Here is a 23,047-nt window from a genome sequence, read left to right as displayed (position 1 = left end):
ATGCATTTTTAAAACACACAAATGGAAGGAATATGTCTAAATATTCATTGCTTAACGTGACTTTCTTTGACATTAAAAGCAAGGTCCATAAATTCTGCGTTTTACCTGATAGTTTTCATTAGCTCTCCATCTGTAATCCACACCTCCTGCTAGCAAGGACAGAACTGCAATACTCATTAGGACTCTCCCTTTAGAGGAAGCTGAGTGAAAAAGCCCTAGACTTTTATGCTGCAGTAGAAGGTGAAAATGTTACCAGATTAACAATTCTTTCCAGCAGTGCTTCAGCTAGTCTCACCATGTAATTGAAGATTGTTGTAAGTCATCAAACCCCGTTATTTCCCATCCAGGAGTCTTTGCTTTTCAGCCCCTCAACTCATCCGAAGACAAACTTGCTGAGGAGAGGTGCAGAATCAGCAGGGAAGATAGACAACATGAATAATTAAAATGGAGGTTGAGTTCCCATTTGCTACTGAAGAGAAATGGTTTGCACAAAAATAGAATGAGACAGGGCATCAGAAATGCTCCAGAAGGGTGCCTGTTATGTCTGTTGTCATTTCTGCTCTCTGGGAGGACTGTTCATGACAGGGATATTTAAATATTTGGTTTAGAATGGCAACCTATCATAATATTATTTGGAAACACTCTGCTGGGGGTAATGCTGGAGACAGGCGTTTGGCAAAGGTAGAAACTGCTAACAAGTAGCAGTTGACTAGTGAACGGGGATCTGCAATGTGTGCACATGTGAACTACCTTGTGGAAAAGTATATTGCACAGAGTATTATCTCAGTAACAAAGACAAGTACTCAGAAATGAGAAAACTGAAAAATTAAGGTTAGCTTTGATTTTTAATGTAGTTGTGCCATTAGAGACTTTCAAGTGCCATGTTTTCACAGCTTTTTTCTGTATTTGGTGTTGAGGACGGACAATGGTCATCAGTTCCGTACTTTGTTTTCTTCTATTGTTCAATCTTTTTTACTTTTTGCAAATACTTTTTTGAAGAATGGATTATTAATTTCCTCATGACACTAACAACCCCAGCATCATATTTTTGCAGACATTATGAAAATGATTTTCATAAACCACTCAGAGCTAAAGGACCTGTTATCACACCCCTTTTAGAGATGCAGCCTTGAGGCACAGAGATTACAAAAATCTTATTTTGGGGGCTTAAACTGGGAGAGATTTTAAAGAACTTGACTTCTCATTGTGCAGAGAATTATGCACAAAACATGACCACCATAACTTTAGTTGCAGCGAGGTCTCAGCACATCTCAATCAGATTCCAAGTGTCAGTCTCCAACAAAAGATGAACTGAAATTACGGGACAACTGTGAAATGTTAGGTTGAAAAAACTTCATTAATATAATGTACGGCTATATCACTGGCAAGAATAGACTCCAGTTCTCCAAATCAGCATTCTTCTGCCTTAACTGTTTGATCTTGTCACTTTCTGTAACCTTCACTTGGTACCTTGACATCTTTCAATGTCTGAAATACGTAAAGCAAGTGTTCTGCCGGCATCTCTCTTTCACAGAAAACAAACCCAGTATATCCACAGGTCATATAGTGACTGTAACATATTGAATGAGACAGGAATCCTGGGGAAAAAAAAAAGTGTGTGGTTATGAAATTAAAGTCTGTCTCCTAATGGATCAGTACAAGAGGATTGAATAAAGAGCAAATAAGCAGCGTCAGCTCTGGTTTGTCCGACCTTTTTGATTGCTCTTGTACAATAATAACACCCCTTTCCTGTACTTTATACACACTATACGTGTCTCTAATGGAAGTGGAAGAAATTCCATCACCAGTTACCACCCCAACACGTCATCAGTGAGGTGATGACCTCCAGGCTCACTTTGCAGACTCTGCTGCTCTCAGCGAGTGAATGGCTGATCTTGGCAGCCCTCTGCAACGGCTCGGGGGAGACGGGTGTGTGGAGCTATGCTGGTGGGACATGGGAGTATTGGGCGCTCTGTACAGCGGGTTGGTAGACTGTGGTTGTCAGTGTAGATAAAAAGCTTGTTCATCTTCAGCATATGTATGTTCTTCCAGCCACTGAATGTTGTTCTTCACCCTATAAATGGCTGGTGATATCACTTAAGAGTCAAAATGCCAAGGACCAAACCTCAGGATGGGAACCATCTGGTGTTCTGGTGCTGTGATCTCAGTCATCCTGTATTATTACCACACGGCAATCTAAACCTGGGCTACTCCAGCTGGGTGTGATGGTCAGCAGGAGCCTGCAGCCCACAGCTCTGTCACTTTGAAAGGGCTGGGCAATCACCAGAGGGCCAAGAGGAGGTGAAAACGATTGTAAAACGCCTGTATCTGTTTGTGAACAAGCTGCTCAGAATTAGCATTAAAAATGCATTCAGTTTTCATCACTAATGCCACCGTTCTGGTTATGCGTCACTCGTGGGTGAAGAGCAGGTCACCTTGCCGTTGTGGTGGGAGGCCGTGGCGCCACAACCCTTCGCTTCTCGCTTGTGTTTTCCCGGCCAGTGACTGCATGCTGGGGTGGCAGACATTCTCCCATCCCATCCCGTCCCATCCCCATCCCACCTCATCCCATCCTGTGCCATCCCCATCCCCATCCCCATCCTACCCGACCCCTCCCCGCCCCGCCCCAGGACCGCCCTCGCCCCGGCTGACTCCGCCCCGCTGCCGGAGGCCCCGCCCCCGCGCCGCCGGGCGTGGCGCCGCTCTTGCCTCCCATCTCTGTTGCCTGGCGCCGCTCTACCCTGCTTCCTGTCGTCGGCACCTCCCCGCTGCCGGAGCTCCGGGCGGAAGTGCGCGGCGCGGCCATGGCGGCTGTGGACATCCGAGGTAGGGCCGGGGCGGCTGTGGGCTCCGCGGGCTCCCCTCGCGGGCCGCCTCCCGCGGGCCGCCTCCCGCGGCTCCGGGCTCTGGGGGGCGGGCGCTTCCTTGTCGAGCTGTGGGTCCCGCCCGCCGCCCTGGGCCGAGCTGGGGGCGTCGAGCGCCGCGCGGGGCGCGAAGGGGTGAGCTCCGTCCGAGGGCAGAGCGCGGCCGGCCTGGCTGCCCCGGGCCAGCGGCGGCTGCAGGAGGAAGTTGGTGTGGTGGCCGCCGTCCTGGCTGGCTGGAGGTTGCTGTGCTTACAGTGTTCGCACCAAGGAGCGTCCAGGTTTGCGGGGGTGATAGAGCTGCTTCCTTCATTAGTGCTTGGCGGGGTCAGTGGGGCGACTGAATTTGTCTATGTCTTGGAGGACTCTGCACAAGTGAGTTGAGTAGCGTTGCTAACGTATCTATGTCATGAGAAGGAACCAGGAGGAAAAACTGTCCAAAAAGGAGGTTTCTTGGACGTGAGGCAGGCTTAGGAGAGTGTGTTCGGGACCCCACGGGAAAAACAGGGCTCCCTTCTGGTACACACTGGCCTTTTTCAGGTGGAATGAGGGGGTCCTGGGGTGACACTGTAACATAAGGAAATAGCTGAAAAAGAGACTTTTGGCTCTAAAGTGTGGAGGGAAATAGAAAACACTGGCATGTGTGGGACTTGTATGAGACCAAAGCAGTGAGTTAGGCTGGTAATCTTAAAAGCGTTTTGGGTGGATGTGATGAGGCAGGCCAGGTGTTAGAAAAGCCAGAAAGCTGAAATGACTGAGAATGACAAAGGTCTGAGTGAGAATTCAGGGATATGACTAGAAAGAGAGAATGTTTTGGAGAAGAAGGAGTGGTATTTCAATGAAGTATTAAAGAAGGTTTACACTGTAAACAAAATACAGGTTAAATTACTGTGAAGAGTTTGAACTTGGAGAGAGGAAGAGGTGGTTGAGAGGGCATGAGAAAGGAGATTATTTTTCTTCATAAGGTTGTCTGAATGGAATTACACCAAAAGCCCGTGTTGTGGAGTCTCAGAGAATGACCAAGAGCAGGTATTTAGGGAAAGCTCATGGGGGTTAATTTTGATAATGCCACAGAAGTTTTATCTTTTTTCCTTCAAATTCTTACTTAATGATGTCTGCAGTCCTGTTTGCTTTTCTGACTGCTTCGTTTCGGGTTGCAGCAAGGAGCTATGAGGGTAATTAATGGAGGAGTGCTGCATTAGCTGGTGTGAGAACTCTCTGCCTTAATCCAGATAACTTAAGCTCTCTCAAAGTCCTTTATCTAATGTGGTTCAATATATTAAGTAGGTTTTGAGGCATACATCTGTTTTTAAGCTGTCAAACTATCTTATTGTCTCTCTCAGTTTGTCAAAGCTTAATGTTGAGCTATCTGGCCAGCAAGGTCAGGTACAGCATGTTGTGTGAATTGCTCTCCTCTTAGTTTTCGCTCTGGTTTGCTGGCTTGTCTCCCAAATTGTCTCGACCTTCATAGCAGATTTGCAATGTTGTCAGAAGCACTTTACTTTTGCATCTGTGATGCAAATTCCACAAAAGATGCTTTGAACAAGATGTCCTGGTTTTGAAAGGAATAAGGAAACAGGCATGCTATCCTTTCTTTCTCGTACCCAAAAAACAAAGTGCTCTCTTCTTAGTGGGAATAATAGGCATGTCAAGTTCATGGTTGGCTTTGTTGTTTCTCCCCTTCCCCCCTTTTTTCCAAGAATAGCTTAAGAGAAAAATCTTTCTAGCTATAAAGGAAATTATAAATATTGGCACTAAGCAGCTATGGATAATTGGACCTTAGATCCAACTTTATATTCCATTTTACAATACATTTATCAGTCTGTATACAGTGTTATAGCTATATATATATATATAAAGCTTGTCTGACGATCCTCTTGAGAAATGTGGTTATTGTTAATCATACAAGCAAGAAAAGTTTGTATTTGAAATGTAATATGGGAATTTATTATGGCAAGAATGCAAGCACTTAAGATTTTGATGTTGTTGGGAAGGAAAGCTTGTCTTTTGATTTTTTGAAAGGCATTTAGGATAATCACCACTACCACAACTGTAGTGCTTAATAATGGCTCTTAGTGCTGTGTTTCTGAGATTTCCTTTTTATAGTAAGGAGAGAGAACAGTGTATGTGAAATAACATGAATACCTCTAGACTTTTTTTCCCCCACGCTGCTTTATGAAAGAGTTAGGCTCACAATTCTGACATTAATGAGACAAAATTATTTACACGAGACTGTTCATGCTGCATTTTTCCTGGTTTGCTGGGCAGCTAGTGTTACTTTATTAACTGTTCCTCAGAGAAGCTGCTAATAGTATATGAGCTGACATTTTTGGAACTGATCCGGTCATCCTTGAGCATGTAGAGGTGTCGCAGAAGTAAAATATTCCCAGTGGTATAAGTGGGAGTTCTGGGTGTGCATGTAATGCGTGAACGTAAGGGAATGGTTCCTGCAAGAAGGAAATTTCAGTTCTTCGTTCAGGCTTTGGTGATTTCTTATCGCTTGTGTGTTTTAATTCTAAACAATGCATGCCTTTGTTTCCTGCTTTCTTGTGTCTCAGAAATTCTGTTTGCTGCTGCTGCAATTTAAAATGGATGAATTTCAGGGTGTTTTTCGAGGTGCCTCATGGATCTTCAGCATAGGCAGTTGACTGTGGAAGCAATTGTTGATGCTGGTTTCTTTGGTCTGCTTGAGCAACATCATTTCGCTGCAGTGCGATAATAAAATCCAGGGATTTTAATTCAAATGTCCCCAAATCTGTAGGAACTTGGCTGGCATATAATGATTTGCAGGTTATAGAGAATGTTTCATTTAAAAAGCTTGCTTTTTTATATAATAGTTACTATTCTGTAGTTAGATTACTAATTCCATAACTCAGTGGATATTACAGAAATTTGTTGCAGGCAGTTTGGCAGCTTAATTGTAGAGTCAAGAATAGAATCTCTTGTTCAAGACTACAGGGAAGCATCTGCTCAAAGATACCATCTTTGTGTCTGCTGTTTTTGGGTTTCTTTAATTATAGATTTCACCCACATCAAAAATAATAAACTCTGAAACACAACAGTATCAGCTGCTGTGATATTGTCATAGGTTGAGGCTGGGCTGGCCACTAATGAATGACAGACACTCTCTATTAACCCCTCACCCCTTCCAAAAGGGAAAGGGAGAAAGAGAACAAGGGAGAGAAACTTTACGGTTTGGAAAAGAAAACTAAAACAGCTTTAATGAAACAGTAACAATGAAAGAAAAGAAAATAATAACAATAAGGAAATAATGAAATATATACAATATGTACAAATAGATACAAAACCAATACCGAACCCAACTCCCCCCACCCTGATGACGATACGTCGCCACCACGCTGCAGGGCTGGCACTGGGGCAGTCCCAGGCTGGACTCAGCAGCAGACAGGGACGGGATGCAGGAGCTGGACTCAGGCACTGGATTCAGGGATGCACGGATTGGGATTGACGACAGAAGAACAGACAGAGTCCTCCTCAGATGTCGGCCGTCGAAGAAGAGAGACCGACCCTTGTGATCCCTCAGCTTTATACTGAATATGACGTACAGGGGATGGAATACTCTGTTGGTCAGGTTTGGGTCACCTGTCCGTTTCGCTCCTCCCTGCAGGTGTGACCTTTTTCGTGCTTGCGACCCTTTTCACTCCTGGCACCCCAACACAGAGTACAAGGTTGAGCAGTGACCTTGGTCGCTACAAGAACAAGTATAAGCAAGGGCCTCTCTGCATCCCATTCCTTGGTACGAACTATAAACATCAGGCCTTATCACTGCTAGGAGCAGTCACTGTCTGGAAAAACTTATGCTGTTCTTTCAGAAAGTGCCGTTAGTTAGAGGAGACTTAACTGAAAAGTTAAAGCACTAAAACAGAATCAGTTCTGATTTAGCCCAAACCAGGACGGATATCATAGTGATATGTGTTTTAATAACAGAACATCTTAGATGTGTTACCAGTGCCACTATTTTGTTTCACTCAGTAGTTTACTCATTGGCTTTAGCAAAAGAAAACTCTTGATTTAATTAGTAGATCTCTGTAGTGTTTTACCTATTTTTTAGCATGATAGTTTACAGCTTGGAAACTATTTTTTTAAGAAATTAACTGTTTTAAACATGACCAGGCTCAGATTTGCTGTGGGGTGTATCACTTCCCCACCACCAGTCCCTCTCACCTGCAGCTGACTGTAACTTAGTTTAGTAAAATCAACTTACGTTGATGTAGCTTTCAAAAGGAACCATGCTTTGGATTGTCTTTCTACTCAGCTAATGCTGTGGTTCATAAAACAAGCTGTATGTAATGCTACTGACTAGGTGTAGCCTGATAATGTTGTATATGGTGTCAGAGTGAATTTAACTCCTACCAGCACAGCACACAGACCCTGCTCATGTTCTCGAGACAAAGGTATAGCAGCAGCTAGTGGTCAGGGAAAGAAAAGTGTAATAATAAAAAAGACTATATTTCTATTGTGTACCTAAAACAGAACTGCAGGAGGTTAAATCATATCGATTGTTCTTTGGACTCTGTGAAACCCATTTTAAATTAGAGCTGGCTTATGTGAGGCTGTGTTCTACCTCCTTCCCCTGCTATAATCATTAACTGGTGGCAATTTACTCTTGGAGGTATTTGTAGTATTTCTGGCTGCTTTGGTACTCAGTGTAGATTTCTTTTCCCAGATAATCTCTTGGGAATTTCCTGGGTTGACAGTTCCTGGATTCCAATACTAAACAATGGGAGTGTGCTGGACTATTTCTCAGAGCGAAGTAACCCGTTCTATGACCGAACATGTAACAACGAAGTCGTCAAAATGCAGCGGATGACCTTGGACCATTTAAAGTAAGTTGTAATTTGAAACTGCTTCTTGTGCAGTGTCCTTTGTCCTTCCACCCAGAGGCTTTGACGGTTGAATGGAAGCATGCTGGAAACCTCCTGTTCTGTGCTTATTAGTCCCACCACTTGCCAGAGGGCCCAGCTTTTTTAGTATTTGGATGCCTTTTACTACTTCTGTCATTTCAAGGAGGTGTTAAGCATGAAGGCTTCTATGTATGTTCTGACATTCCAGTAAATTGCCTTTTAGATGTTTCTCTGAATTAGAGGAGCTGTCTTCTCTTATCCTTCCAGCTCAACAGAACCTGAGTAATGGTAATGTAGTTAAATGTTTTCCTGTGGTGAATAGGGTTTATATTCGGGGATACTTTGAGTTCATAGTTTATGTTTCCTTATCCCACTGGCTGTGCCATAATTAGTACATAATTCCTCCAGAGAGTTGGCTTTTTAATATGGTTAATAAAAGTAGTGAGTGTTGTAAATAAACTGATCACAGATGGTTGTGTAATGAGATTGCAGCATGCGCAAGTTAACTTTCTTTGCAGTTCCCCATCTGCTGCACTGAGCACAAGTGGGATGTTTGAGAACTATTTAAAGACACCACAGTATGATAAGGAGTGTGCACGCTGAGCTAGAAGTTCGTTGGTAAAGAAAACTTGTGCTCAGATGTGGTTGCAGAGAGGCTTTCACACCAGGCATGTAGATGGTCACGTTATACACTGGTCCTTTGTTTCTGTGTTTAAATGACATCTCTATGATGATAGATTGTTATTGGTCTTGCTATTTATTTGTTTGCTAACATGTTCTACTTGGATGTAGTGTCAGGTTGTTGTAACTCCCTTTGTATAGGCAGCTAGGGTTTGATAGCTAGCTCAGGAAGTCCTGTGCCTTTATTTACTGCACACTGTATAGAAGAGCTTCCAAAGCATCAGAACTTCATCCCTTTACTGCCAGGCCCTTCGGTGGCTCTTTACATCCTCCAGATTTTACTTTGAGGAAGGTGCTTACTATGGTTGCTTCTTTTTTAGCCAGATGGTTGGAGTGGAGTACATCCTTCTTCATGCCCAAGAGCCCATTCTCTTCATTATCCGAAAGCAGCAAAGGCAATCTCCGACACAAGGTAGAGTCGCTCAGTTCTTGTCACTGTTGAGAAGGCCAATCAGTTGGTTGCCTTTATCTGTTCCTAATTTGTGTTTAAGCACTTCTGGTTCCCCTTTCCTGACATTATCTAAAATCTAAATCAAGGTATGAGGCTTTGTGGTGGGGTGGAGATACTTTGTGTAGCAGAGTGATCTCTGGTGTGCTAATAGCAGGGATTGCCATCTTGTGGTGAAATGCGGAGAGTGCAATGAGAAAGTGCTGCCCTGTGGTATATTTTGCCATGGGAAATTGGTAATAGCATTCATGCCACGTTGTATCTGTTAGGCTATGCGAGAGTTTTCATTTTAATTACTTGAATATAAGGCTAACAGTAACCTTGCTTAGGGCTGATGAGCTTAGCTTAATTTCAGATGATCATCTGCAGTGGCTAGTATGCGATTTATTTATTTATTTATTTTGGAGAACCATGATTTTCGTTAGTTAGGGAGAGGGGATAATTCAGCTTCTGTTTGTGTTATGTCACTCTCTTATTCTATACTATTTCCACTTTCAGCTGTGGATTGGTTATACTGCTGAGTAGGATCTTGTCAGTAGAAGATGGCAGCCTATGTGAAAAATGACCATGAGATACCGCAAATGCTTGTTGTCTTGGTTATTCCTCGAAGAACTGAGTATTTTGGAATCACAAGGGAATCTTGTGACAACAGCACCACTCCTTACAGTGTCACTGATGACCTTTTCAAGTTCTAAATGAAATACCTTAGCTTTTTTTTCCATTTGCATGCAACAGGCTTCATTATTCCTTTTTAACCTTAACTTTGTGCCTGTGTGATTAATTAAAAAAGTGGTCACATTTCAATAGTTATTGGACTGTGTGTGTTTACTACATGTATATGTGAAGTAATTTAGGTTATTTCAGCGTAACCTTTGTAGAAAAGAAAGGGAGGGTTAATGCTAGTTATTTCTTAACCTTTTTTTTTTTGAGTTAGGCTCTGCATACGCATTTTGGTCTTGTACAGGACTTTGCCTTGTCTAGCAATGCTTCCTATTTGCTTGCATCAGGTAGTGGCCTCTTTATATTGCAGTGCCATGCTGAAAAAGAACATGTGCGATTCCTTCTTTAACAGATTTTGAGTCGGCTTTTTTATTAAAGGTTTTGAGTCTAGCTTTCAAAAAGTGAGTAGGAAATACCATGCAGCCCTTAGTGTCAAAACAGGAAACTTTTTAGATCAAGAATAGAGTTAGGGCTTCCACGATATGTGTGTGCGGGGAAGATCCTTAGGAATGTGAAGCTGATGGCATTGCTGTAGTTTCTCAGTTGAAGAATGTTTGGCCGAGTATTATGGAGGCAATTGTGATGTTCCCCTGCACTGCAGCAAAAACGAACAAGAATTTTGTATCAGTCAGTAGAGATTCCAATCTGATTTAGCAAATTACTTTGGAAGGTAGTATTTCTTTTTTTTTTGGCAGAATGTTACTGATTTAGAAAGGCAAGCTCTGTGTGAGCTTAGCTGCCATGGAGTCTGGGAAATCTAGCTAAGAGGACTGTATGAATTGGAGAAAGCTGAAGAATGAGATCTTACGTTATTGTGGGTTTCTACTGGTAGCAAAGGCAAGCGGAACTACTTTCAGTGCAGTTTACTTGCCTCTTCTTGCATAGCTCTGAAAACACCAACTCTTGTAAGGTCAGTTATTTGTTTGCAGTAGGACAGGATCATGCTTTTCATTCTGTAAAGCAGACCTTGGGTTTTTTTTCCCCTTACCAGTCTGTGGATAAGGTGCAAATAAAGCACCTTGAAGGAAAAGGTTAAAAAGAGAAAATTTGGTGGTGAGATGAATATTGAAATTCTTACTGTTACTACTGAAATTCAGCAACAAATATACAGTTTTCAGGCAGAGCTTTGAATTGATCCTGCCTTTTTTTTTTCTTTCTCCCCACAGTTATTCCATTGGCCGACTACTATATTATTGCTGGAGTGATTTATCAGGCACCTGACTTGGGGTCTGTCATTAACTCCAGAGTTGTAAGTGTTCTGTGCATTTGATGTATACCAGTTTGTATCTGCTTTTACTTTTGAGTTGCTCCCCAGGCTGTTTAAATCCCTCCCTCACTGTTTTGAGGAAAGATCTTGTGTAATTTACAGTAACTTAAACCCTGCTGATTAACTTGGTGTGCCTCCCACATGGAAATGAAAGATCTGGGGCGAGTGCAGTGTGGTCCAAGAAGTAGGATACATTGGTTAAGGCTGAAGGATCAGGATAACTGAAGCTACGCAATTGGCGGAACAGCATGAGGTTTGAATAATAAAAAGAAAAATTGCATGACAAATACATATGAAATAATAATTGAATACATATCCAGCGATGCTTGCTTTGGAATGTTAATGTTAAGGTGATGTGGTATTTCTTTTTACTTGAGTTTGTTTTGATTTCTTCTGTTCTAGTAAACTACTGCATTTGCAAGTTTTTCCTCTGTCAGTTTAGAAAAACACTTCAGAAAAGGGCTTTTAAGAGCTTGTTAAAGAAGCTACATTCTTGATCTAGAACTAGATGTCCCAAGTTCCCTTCCTGGAATAAAAATTAATATAGAATACTAATTTTAAAATCCTTGCTTTCAAAAATTTATGCTGTATTTTCTCCTTAAATTCTGAACACGGCCTTATGTTCTTGTTCTGAAAGCTCACTGCGGTGCATGGAATTCAGTCAGCTTTTGAAGAAGCGATGTCCTACTGTCGCTATCACCCATCCAAGGGCTACTGGTGGCATTTCAAAGATCAGGAAGAACGAGGTATGATTCTTAGTTGCTCCTGCATACTTTTGGAGAGGGAAGGTGATGTAGGGAAAAGCTTGAGACCATGCACAGTGCTGGTGCAGAGATGAGGTTAAGCGTCTGAAGGGTAAGTTAGTGCTCCTTATCAGGTGGAAGGAATCTTGCTCTCCTGTGCTGGTGGAGATGAACTTCGAGGCATGGGTGGGAGGTGAAAATGGTGAGCCGTGTGTCAACAAAGTGGGCAACTCTCCAACCCACTGGAGACCAAAGTACATTTTCAGAAGCCAAACCAGTTTGTCAGGAGGTAAGACTTGTCCTTAATCTGTCTTCCACAAAAAAAATAACTGATGTCAAAGGGAAAATACAAGTGAAGTTCAGAGGAGAGACAAATACCAATTTGTCGTACAGCTAAGAGCTGCAAAGAGAACAGAACTTTCAATACAGCTTTCTCTCATGTTTCTGTGACTTGCAGAGAAAGCTAAACCGAAAGCCAAGAAGAAAGAAGAACCAAGTTCTATTTTCCAAAGGCAACGGGTAGATGCTTTGCTTTTAGACCTGAGACAGAAGTTTCCACCCAGATTTGTTCAGGTATGACACTTCGAAGCCACACTATTACTGTAACTTACTTAGAACTTAAGGCAGTCATAAGTACTTGAACAGCTGAAACTGAAAGGGAATTTTTTGTGCTTTCTGCAATGGTAACATGGATTAGATAACAGATTCGAAATGGAAGGCTCTCATTGGAGTGTAGGATTCCTCGTTGTAATTGCAGAAGTCATTAAGACCTTGGTGAAACTATGAGGGTGAATTTTGTTATACAAATTCCTTAGCTAATCACAGAGGGTCTGTTCCTGTCAGCTATCAGATTTTGCTGCTGCTTCCAGTTTCCTGCTTTGTGAGCTCAATCAAGCCACCACAGCTATTTTGTTTTACTTAGTCCATTGTTCTGGAGGCTTATTAATTAGCATGGAAATTCTTGGCATTCTGTGAAGTTGTTGTGATTGCCTCTAATCATCTCTAGTAGTCTGTTCCACTAGGTCTTCTGCTTGGGAGCAAAGCAAATGATGTTTACAGCATCTCACAAAACTGGTTACCCCTCAGATGTGGGAAAGATTGGCCAACTGCATATTTCTTGCTTTAGTGCTTTTCAGTTGTCAGAGGAAAAACTGGATGTTAGAAAATGTTAATTGTTTAAAGTGTATTTAGCGATCCCTTCTACCGTCAACTCTTAGAAATAAAAGAACGTGTTGCTTGATTTACATTCCTACATGAATAGTAGAAAAGGGTAAGAATTATGACTTTGGTTCCACTGACATGTGTTTTTTTTTTTTCCTTCCGCCCCCACAGCAAAAGCCTGGAGAAAAGCCTATCCCAGGTAAAACTCTTAATATTCTTACAAGACATAAAAAGTAGGCTTTTATGTAGCAGTGTCTTCCAGTTGCCATATAAACTCCTTGCTGCTGCTACTGAGGTGGTTAGGAATTCTGGCACTGCCTAATTGTGCGAAGTACTAAGTAAGAGTTCTCTGTGGCAGCCAGAGTGAAATTGAGAAAATGTGTATTCTACTCCTGCCCTTTCTGTCTGTAAAACTGTGTTGCCTGAAGGTCCAGGTGCAGGAAATGGTCTTTGAAAGGAGGGTGAAAGGGTGAATGAGGAAACAGTTCAGTCAGTCCAGCATCTCAGTGATTTTGCGTGATGCTACAAGCCCAGGAAAGCATGTGAATGCTTTGAGTTGATCATAAGCAACTTCAGAACGGGAAAAACATGAACTATATCTCTTCAATCTGTTCCACTTTTTTACCTGTATAGGTATGAATTTAGTCCTTTGTTGTTCTTATACCTTTGAAATTAATTTTGCCCCTTTGACATCAACAATATATTCTAAGTACTCTGAACAGTATTTTAGGAATAAAAATTGGAGGTTTAACTTTCTGTTGCTTCTTAAGTGGATCAAATCAAGAAGGAACCAGAACCAGCCCCTGAAGCTGTCAAGCCAGAGGAAAAAGAGACTGTAAAGAATGCTCAGCAGACTGCTGGTGCTAAAGGACCACCTGAAAAACGGATGAGACTCCAGTGAAAGAAGTTCTTACACGTTTGGATTAGTCAGTACCTGGAAAACGGGAGATTCTTGCTCCCCTTTTCTTTATATTTAAGCTCTTTCACTGAGACTGATGATTCAGGGACTGAAGTCCCTGTAACAGCTATTGTAGAAACCTGTCACGCAAGTGTTTAATGTCAGATGTGAGCTGCCTCAAAGAAGGTGTCTTCAGTCATCTTATTTTGAATGTTGGTTTCTGAGAATGGTTTTTACATGAATATATTTTGCAGCCTCCTGAAATATTTACAAAATCTTATATCCTTTGTGTCTTGGTTTCCTATGTAAAAAGAAAAAACTTTTTTATATATATATAAAAATAATCGGAATTCTTTGCAAATAAAACTCCTGGCTGCTGGAATACCTTTCTTAAATGCTTACTTTGTTAGCAGCAAATATGCCGTATATGCTGGCAGCATTTTTTTTGCTTGGATATTGGAATATATTATGTGCTATTTTGAGGAAGTAAAGTTCAACTGAAGGATTTCGGCTGCCTGCTCTACATTGCTGTGCCTTCAGTATGCTTGGGATACAGATAAAAGATTTGATAACTGGAGGCTCAAAGCGATGTAATTAGATGTCAAATGGCTCTCAGTCTTTAAGTGTTCTTGGGCACTCATTTTACTTAATGGCAAAGCTGGTCTTATAATAAAAGCTAGTGTTCTGTGAGAGAGATCTATGATGACATAAACCAGGCTAAAATGTCTTGCTATTGCACACTCAGTGAAGCTGTTTATATTTCTCATTTTTTCACTGTAACTCGCATGTATTGGTTAGATCTCTTCCTCTGTGCTTCTAGCACTTTCTTGCTGCATCTGATCACCTTGATTAGTCATCTGCCTTTCAGACCTGAGGGCAGCGGAAGAGGAACATCACTGACAGCTATACGCTTTGCTACTTAAGCATGCTGCTTACGCAAACCAGTTTTTGTCCCAGAAAAATTAGAAGCCATCTATTGCAAAGAAATGACTATTGGTTTGATTTTGTTTTTTCATTGAAGTAATGGGACAATCCTTGAAGTAGCTTGCTTGCTTTTTACAACTGTTACTTGCTTTCTTGTAGTAAATTGTAGTAAGTAAGAAAAAGGTCTTTACGTAGCAAACAAAATGTAGATAGGAAGGAGGCTAAGATATGCTTAGATAGCTGTGTCAAATCTATTTTGAGGTTACGAGAGACTCATTTTTTCTGTTTCAGTAACAATCCATAGCTCTGACAGGGTAGCTATTGAGTGATGGAAAGACCCGTGTAATTTTTGTCCTGTAATTCAAAGCTGTAATGTTAAAAGATGTAGATAAGAGAATAGCTGTTCACTGATGTAGATACAGACCTAAAATTGATCTATCGACGTACTTAAGTGTCCGTTAGCTTTATTTCATACTGTGTGGGTAAAGTTTGAACAGCTATTTCTCAAACTGTTGATAGAAGTAGATAATAAGCTAGTGTGAGCTCTTAAATCAAGTGAAGATATAGAAAGCAGTTATTATAGGATGCTCAAAAGGAAACAGTTATTCAGCATTGAATAATTACAAGGTAGCATGAATACACTTAGAACAAAAGGGTGTTGATTCTTTCTTGTATTAAAGAAATTCCTCTGAAAGCAAGGAGCTGAAGAAGCACCAGAGACATCATCTTATCCACCCTCATGATGGAAGGGAAGATCTCCAGAAATGAGGTATGAGTGGTGAGGAACCTCAAGAGTCCTTGCTGGATTTTTGATGTTCAGAATAAAGTCCTTGTGGCCTTTAAAGGAGTTGAGTTTGTGTAGTAGTTATTTGTATTACTGGGAACCCATATGTCATTTGGAAAAACTTTAGCAAGAAAGATTAGACTACGCTTTAATGAAGATATAGGGTGTTCTTTTTTTTTCTGGAGGGAGAAAAATTAACTACTCGTACGCCAAGGAAAGATACCATGTTGCTAGCAGAAGAAAGATACCTTGCTTATTGCTGAAGGCACATACAGCTGTGGTCAAAGATGGATTCTAGAACACTTGGTATGAACAAAGTATTCTATCAGTCACTGGACTTCACCGGAAATAAAGTGTGTTGTACAGCTCAATGTCTGAAAAAAGAATTCTTCTAAAGTAGAGGGCTTTGAAGAAGGGCAATAAAATGAGTAGGAGAAAGTTTCCCTATGAAGCCCCTGGGAGGACCAAGACTTTAGTTCCTTAGGAAAGACAAATACTGAGTCTTTGTAAAACTGAGTACTGTGAAGCAAGTAGGAAGGTAGAGAACTCTTGTTCTTTCTTGTAGTACAGCAATAGAGGAGCAAGTTAATGAAGCTGAATTGGAGTTATATTTAGACTGAATTGTTATACTCCGTGCTCAGAATCTGAGCTGCTTCAGATATGAAGGTGGGACTTGAAGGGACAGACTGTCCTCATGTCTGCATCTCTTAACAGCTTTTTTGCTTTCTGCAGAAATGTCTGGTATTGGCTGGTGTCAGAGGGCATTAAAAAGGGTGGACTTTGGTCTGATCCCATCGGAGTTCAAGTGCCAGCATCTAAGCTATTGTGAGGATAGAAAATGGCTTCCGTGCATGAAATGATGCATTTGAACGTCATAAGCCTCTTCCAGGGGAATGATCTTTTTCTGAGAGAATTGGATTATAAAGCAGTAAGGGATGTTACCAATGAGTGTGTCGATTTCTTAGTAGTTGTCCTCCAATGCTGAAGGTTTGCCTAATGAAGGACTGAGATATCTTCTGATCCAGTTACTTGCTGACAGGATACTCTAAAATAATTTTATCAGTTAAGTAAGCTTTGTTATTAAGTGACATTAGGTCAGATATTACTATTAAACTTCAAGTAATTTACTGTCAAAAAGCTGTTAAGCAGGTATCTTCTAGTCAGTAATGTTTTTCAGTGTATGAGAATCTAAGCCTTTTCTCTCTGGTATTTGTACGCTGTCTCTTGGTTTGGAGCCTGAGCGCTGAAGTCCAAAGTCCTTCAAAGGACCTTCAATATTTGTAATGCTTATAGATGAAAGGGAAATAAACAAGCGGTTCTGACACTTGCCCTTTACATCACTTCATTTTGCATAAAGGAGAGATTTGGTTGTACAGGAGAGCTATCTCTAGTTTTTGCTCTGAGATAAGAACCATTCAGACTTCAAAGGGGCTTTTCTTGCCCTAAATCATGCGGTAGCAGGAGATAAAAATTACCTAGAACTCTAATAGAAACTCTCTCCTGAAAGTACATGTGTATGTATATACATGAACAGATATCAATACATGTATGTACGTGTGCATATATAGACATACATATGCAGAAGATCCAGCCAGAAGGGGGGGCAGTCTAGCTACCTCAGTTCCCTGTGTAAAGCTAATGGTGCCTCAGATGCAGCAGAAATACTGTCTTTTTCAACTTTTCACTATGTGGGGTCTGACCAGGCTATGCGTTATTCTCACCCATTCCTCTTTGCCGCTCGGCCCCACACTTTGTATTTTGTATATATGTTAAAAAATATATATGTTTTGAGTTAGATGCCTTTTGGACAGTACGTGTTGTTTGCCAAAGCAAGCTGTACTTGGAGCAAGGTTAGAAGGGTATAGGCAGTAGGAGGGACAAGGCAAAGGGGAGAGATTAGCTTTGTTTTGAGACATGGAGGTTCCCTGTGAGAAAAATGGTGAAGATACGGTATGCAAATAGATTGTGGCTTCACTGAACCAACACTGGCTTCTGAACAAAAGCCAATGTGATATGCTTTTTCAAACTTCTTTTTTTCAATGGTAAAGCAAACGATGATAACTAGGCACTCAAGATTCAAGCCAGTTTTTCTTGGGGAGGAAGGTGAATTTTTGATAAAGTGTTGGCTTTGGTCCTGTAATCATGCACAGAACAAAGAAACGGTCACTTATGTGACAAGTGTCCTTCCGTAGTCTAATGTGAATCATAGGTGGATGTGTGGTGGGGAGAAATTTTCCCACAGGGATGAGTTATGATGTATTACTAGTCTCTCAACAATCCAAAGGCTTCATTTCTTTCTGCCAGGACAGTGGATTTCAACCTGTGGTCCACAAGGCTGCTGGAGTATTGTGACCTGTTCCTAAAGACTCAACAGAAGGTAAGTGAGAAGAGTAAACCTTCCTGCTGGTAGGATTCAATTCCATAGGAGCTTGCACCTTCACTGGGAATTTCAATGGGCTAAGATTGAAAAAATAAAAAATTGAAAACCACTGATGAATCGTGAGAAAGACAGTTATACCTGCCAAACAAATGTTTCTTCGGTTGAAGTAGCTACGGATTGCTGTGATATTTTTTTTTCCCCTGGTCTACTTTAAGGTCAGTCATTTTTGATTCTAACCTGTTCATTGTCATGTAATGGGAATCTTTCCCTCCCTGCCCTTTGATCTTTACCTGATCAGAGTACAGAAGTGCAAGGCTTTGGTAACCTGAACACAACAGTGTCATCCCTTTTTACCTAACTTCGATGCTGAAGGGTTTGCTTAGGTGCTCAGCACAGTGTCGCAAAGTTACGTTGACACTTCCCCCCAAGAATAACCTACCATGAGTTCAGTGTGGAACAGGAGTACTTTCTAGTCCTAACTATATAGTTATGTTTATATTAAAAGAGGGAAAAAAAGTAGCAGGCATCTTCTGGGAGGGATGGTAAGACATGTCTCTGGCAAATTGGGAGAGCGATTTACTAGTGCCTTTTCTATAACGAGTGATCACATGGCAGAAGTATGCATTTAAAAATAGCGCTGTAGACACTGCACACAGATTGTGTAACAGAGTTTTTCTATTACAGTTATTGTGGTCTGAGTTAGTTTTATTTCAAAAGACATAATCTGATATAGTTTCCAGCACTGGAATGCAAAACATACTTGAAAAGTAGTGGACAATTATTCAATAACTAACTGCACATGAAAGACTTCACAGAAAATACTTTCTATAATTTTAAAATTAAAACTTAAGAAAATAAATCTAAGGCCAGCACAGGTCACAAGGTCACTTTTAGGTAAAGCAATAATAAATTTCAAACAACACACAGTTACGGATATCTAGAAGGATCTTTCTGGGTGGGTAACTAGGAAGATCCTAACAGAAGCAGGCATCCTCCTGTTCTCATTCCTTTAATCTGAGGTGCTGTATTATAAGGTGTACGCTACCGATGCTCGCCACACTTGCAATGGATGGGCAAGGTGCAAATTCACAGAATCTGAAGCCCCTTTGGACATCTGTTGGTAACCTCCACAGCTGTTGGTTAGGCCTGCCATGTGCCCACCTCGGGGTACCCCGACTGAGGACCCTGGGACACGAGGCAGCAGAGGGAGGCTCTGAGTGCTCTGCCAGCTGCTTCTCTCACTGCTCAGCCTCCTGAGGGGCAGTGCCTGTCTCGGGCAGTTTGAAATATTAAGTGTTGCTGCCTGTGCCAGGGTGACGGCCGGCACCCAGAAGTTGGTGCCAAAAGGCAGGATCCCCGAGGTGGAGATAGGGTGGTGGGAGGGTGCGCCTCCTGCAGCTGGCAAAGATAAGGGCCGTAGCGGGTTGGACTTCACCCCAGCCATGCTCTCAGTGCTGAAAAGAAAGTTGTGAAGAATCCCCAAAAGATGATAGCTGTGTCTATGCCGAATCACAGCACTACGTGCCAAAAAACCAGCATGCATAGCTGTGCTGCACAGGACATTGTGTCTTACCACAATCCACATCACTGTCCTATAGCTGTGTCTTGATGGAGCTCTTCCTGAAAACAGGGGTGGCAGCCAAGTGGTAGATGTACCTGTAAGCTCTATCTTCTCAGTGCTCTGTAAGCACAAACCTTTAGAAAGGCCATGATGTCGGAAAACAGCTGTTGTATCAGTGATGTCTGTAATTAAGGCACATTGCTGGAGGTACATAGCAGCTGTGGTGTATATAGGCTTTATGCTTTTATACTTGCTGCAATTAGTTTACCTCTATATTAGTAAACATGGTGGAAGTGAGTTCTTCTCTGGTTCTACCTTTCTTTCCTGACGTGTGTCCATATAGCTGTAATAGCTATAGTAAGTAAGCTAGCTATAGTGAGGCATGTGCTAAGAAGGCACTAAGGAGTGCCATGTCCTAGTAACCAGGTAGGAGACTGGTATTTCTGTAATTAATCATTTCAGACCCTAAACTCTTCCAAATAGTCTGTTTCTGATCTCCACTCACAAGGTATGAAAATGGATTTTCCCCACTGTGGTCTCTAATCAAATGATCCCTTTGCTCAACACAAACATCTGTAACGAGTGTCAAGCTAAGCTGGGGCCTCTCCTTGCTGTGTATGCTCAGAAGGAGAAATGCCCATTAATTTGAAAATGGAAATTATAAAAATCTGAGAATGTGCTTGTGGTAAGCTCGTTTATTCTTCCCCACAAGAGCCTCCATATACGCTCAAAGAGCAGGGGATGGCTGTCTGACAGCGCCCTCTTAGCCCTTTGAGCTGTACCCCCAGGCAGCAGGTGCCTTTTCCACAGGGGGAAGGCGAAGGCGGCCGCTGGGCTGTTGCTCCTCCCCAGCTGCGGCCCTCCCCGCTGAGAGGCAGCTGGGCGCCTCGGGGTGGTTCTGCCACAGGCAGGGCCCTTCCAGGCTCCAAGGCCTCACAAAGCAGGGGGTGGGGCGACGCCGGGCAGCAGCGATGGAGGCTCTGCTGGGGCTGCTGGTGCTCCTGGGCCTGGCTGGGTGCTCTACCGCCCTGGAGGACCTGTCATCAGGAGGACTGCATGTCACCACCATGTGGGTGACAGTGCCACAGCAGTTGAAGCCCCAGGACAGCACTGGCCCTCTGACCGTCTCCTACTGGCTGGAGGTGGAGGGGCGGCCACGGGTGCTACACCTGCGGCCCAGGCAGGGCCTGGTCTCCCACCCCTTCACCTTGGTCACCTACGGCAAGGCCGGAGCCCGCTGGGAGGAGCACCCCTTTGTGCAAGACAGCTGCTTCTACCAGGGTGAGGTGCAGGGGAGCCCCGGCTCACTGGTGGCCCTCAGCACCTGTGGCAGGGGCCTCCATGGCATACTCTGGCTGGAGGATGGCACCTATGAGATCGAGCCTGTCCCTGGTGATCTGGCCTTCCGGCACAACCTCTACCGCATGGAAGCGGCTAACAACCCCATGGGCCCCACTTGTGGGCTGACCCTGGAGGAGCTGCAGCACCAAAAGCCTTTGCTGCCCTGGTTCAAGTTCCCCTGGACAGAGGAGAAGCAGACGTTGGAGGACTGGTGGACCCACATCAGATATGTGAAGATAGCAGTGGTTGTGGACAACGCATGGTTTGTGAAGTCGGGCAGGAATGAATCTGAAGTCTTGAGGCAAGTCATAGAAATCATCAACATTGGGGACTCTCTGTACAAGCAGCTTTCTGTTCGGCTGTTTCTTGTAGGACTGGAGATCTGGACCAAAAGCAACCTTATAAACATTACTAACTCTGTGTACAAGGCACTTGATGACTTTAACAAATGGCGCAGGTCAGACCTGTCTCCACGGATGCGCCATGATACTGCTCACTTATTTGCATTTCAGAGCTTTGGAAGGAACCTGGGATTGGCATTTGTAGGGACCATGTGTGATCACCAGTGGTCATCAGCAGTTGCTTCCTTCACTGGTAGGAAATTGTCCTCATTCATTACCACATTTGTCCACGAGCTGGGCCATAATCTTGGGATGGAGCATGATGAACAGGGCTGTAAATGCAGACGAAAGAAATGCATTATGTACGAAAGCAATGTCGACACTGATGCGTTCAGTGATTGCAGTTACAAATATTACTTTGACCTGCTTGCGCGTGGCGCCAACTGCATTCGTCAACCACCAGCACCCGGCACTTTTTACACCATGAAGCGTGAATACTGTGGGAATAAGATAGTAGAAAGCGGAGAGCAATGTGACTGTGGTTCAAAATCAAACTGCAGAAAGGATCCCTGTTGTCACCCAAACTGTACATTTACTGCAGGTTCAATCTGTACATCCGGAAAGTGCTGCAAGAGATGTCGGGTCCTTCCAGCAGGAATGGTCTGCAGAGCAAGTACTAACAACTGTGACCTGCCAGAGTATTGCAATGGGACTTCCCCTCAGTGCCCACCAGACGTTTACGTACAAGATGGAACCCCTTGCAGAGATGGCGCTTATTGCTATCGAGGAAAATGTTCTTCCCACAGTAAACAGTGCCAGCATCTCTTTGGCAAACAAGCCAGGGCTGCGCCTTTAGATTGCTTCAAAGCAGTGAATACTCAAGGTGACCGCTTTGGGAATTGTGGTATTAATGACAATATCCATTTTACAAAATGCAGTATTGAGAATGTCTTATGTGGTAGGATCCAGTGTGAAAACATAGACAAGTTGCCATTCTTGCAGAACCACGTAACACTACTCCAAACTCCTGTTGGAGATAAAGTGTGTTGGGGCCTTGACTATCACACAGGGATGCCAATAGCTGATGTGGGAGCTGTAGAAGATGGAGCACCATGTGGTAGTGATATGCTTTGTATCAACAGGACGTGTACCAGCATATCACTGCTGAACTACGACTGTAACGTGACAAAGTGCCATGGCAGAGGAGTGTGTAACAATCATAAGAACTGTCACTGCAGGTATGGCTGGGCTCCTCCGTATTGTGAATGGGAAGGATTTGGGGGTAGCATTAACAGTGGACCCCCTCCAGCCAGGAAGATTTTTCAGAGAGCAACAACAGGAAAAAAACTACTTTGTCTTCTTTTTCCCTGTATCCTTGGAGTAACCCTTACCATATGTTATAAACGGGAAATAGTGGGATGGCTCAGGAGGAAAAAGGCCCAATTCCACAGAAGATAGCAGTTGTTTCAAATACTGGAAACACTAGCAGTTCCGAAAGGAGAATGCCTGCTGCTGAGTTAAAATCCACCACAAAGCACTTGTCGAAGACCAACAAGCAACACCTTTGGATGCTCCTGGGGAACTCTCCTTTAAGCAGAGCCAGCTGATAATTCGTCAGAATAATTCAACACATTCTGAATAGTTCTAATCTCTTGTGATATTAAAGGCAGAGTAAATGTTATCTTTGTTTATTTTAAGTTAATAAATGCAGGCAGTAAGGCATGCTGTTCTTTGCGCCTTGAGCTCTTAAACCAAAGTAGTTAGGGAAGCCATAGATATAGCTTTTATGCTTCATATAAACAGTTTACAAATGTAAACTTCTTAAAACAGGTATAAATAATTTTCTCCAATTTACTCCTTCATCTAATATTTTCTCCAATTCAGGGAGACAGATGTTTGTAAACATCTTGCTTCTGTCATTTATTCATTCATAACTAAAGAGGAAAAAAATGGCTTTTGCACTTTCCATGTAATTCACATCTGTGACCTGCAAGCAGGCAAGAAATGGGTATTGCAGCGAGATGCGGGTGTCTGCGGCGTAAGCCCTTCCAACTGTTGCCAGGCAGCAGCCC

General features: G+C 42.7%; 2 protein-coding genes across 2 annotated transcripts; both read left to right on the top strand.

Annotated features, from left to right (window-relative positions):
• The first annotated feature begins 2,799 nt into the window (after positions 1-2,799).
• MED6 (mediator complex subunit 6) lies at positions 2,800-15,288 on the top strand. Its single transcript, XM_086462168.1, has 8 exons — positions 2,800-2,826; positions 7,549-7,708; positions 8,728-8,819; positions 10,742-10,824; positions 11,480-11,588; positions 12,043-12,158; positions 12,918-12,945; positions 13,517-15,288. The coding sequence occupies exons 1-8, from the start codon at positions 2,805-2,807 to the stop codon at positions 13,645-13,647; spliced, it is 741 nt and encodes a 246-aa protein (XP_086318294.1). The 5' UTR covers positions 2,800-2,804; the 3' UTR covers positions 13,648-15,288.
• A 4,976-nt stretch (positions 15,289-20,264) lies between these two features.
• Positions 20,265-22,470, top strand: LOC104345308 (disintegrin and metalloproteinase domain-containing protein 20-like). Its single transcript, XM_009949699.2, has one exon. The coding sequence runs from the start codon at positions 20,265-20,267 to the stop codon at positions 22,431-22,433; it is 2,169 nt and encodes a 722-aa protein (XP_009948001.2). The 3' UTR covers positions 22,434-22,470.
• The last annotated feature ends 577 nt before the right edge of the window (positions 22,471-23,047 follow it).

Source organism: Leptosomus discolor, chromosome 3 (genome assembly GCF_034619465.1).
Source record: "Leptosomus discolor isolate bLepDis1 chromosome 3, bLepDis1.hap2, whole genome shotgun sequence".
In the NCBI taxonomy this organism is placed as follows: domain Eukaryota; kingdom Metazoa; phylum Chordata; class Aves; order Leptosomiformes; family Leptosomidae; genus Leptosomus; species Leptosomus discolor.
The sequence above is the reverse complement of the archived record's forward strand: the minus strand, read 5'-3'. Positions and strand labels throughout refer to the sequence as shown.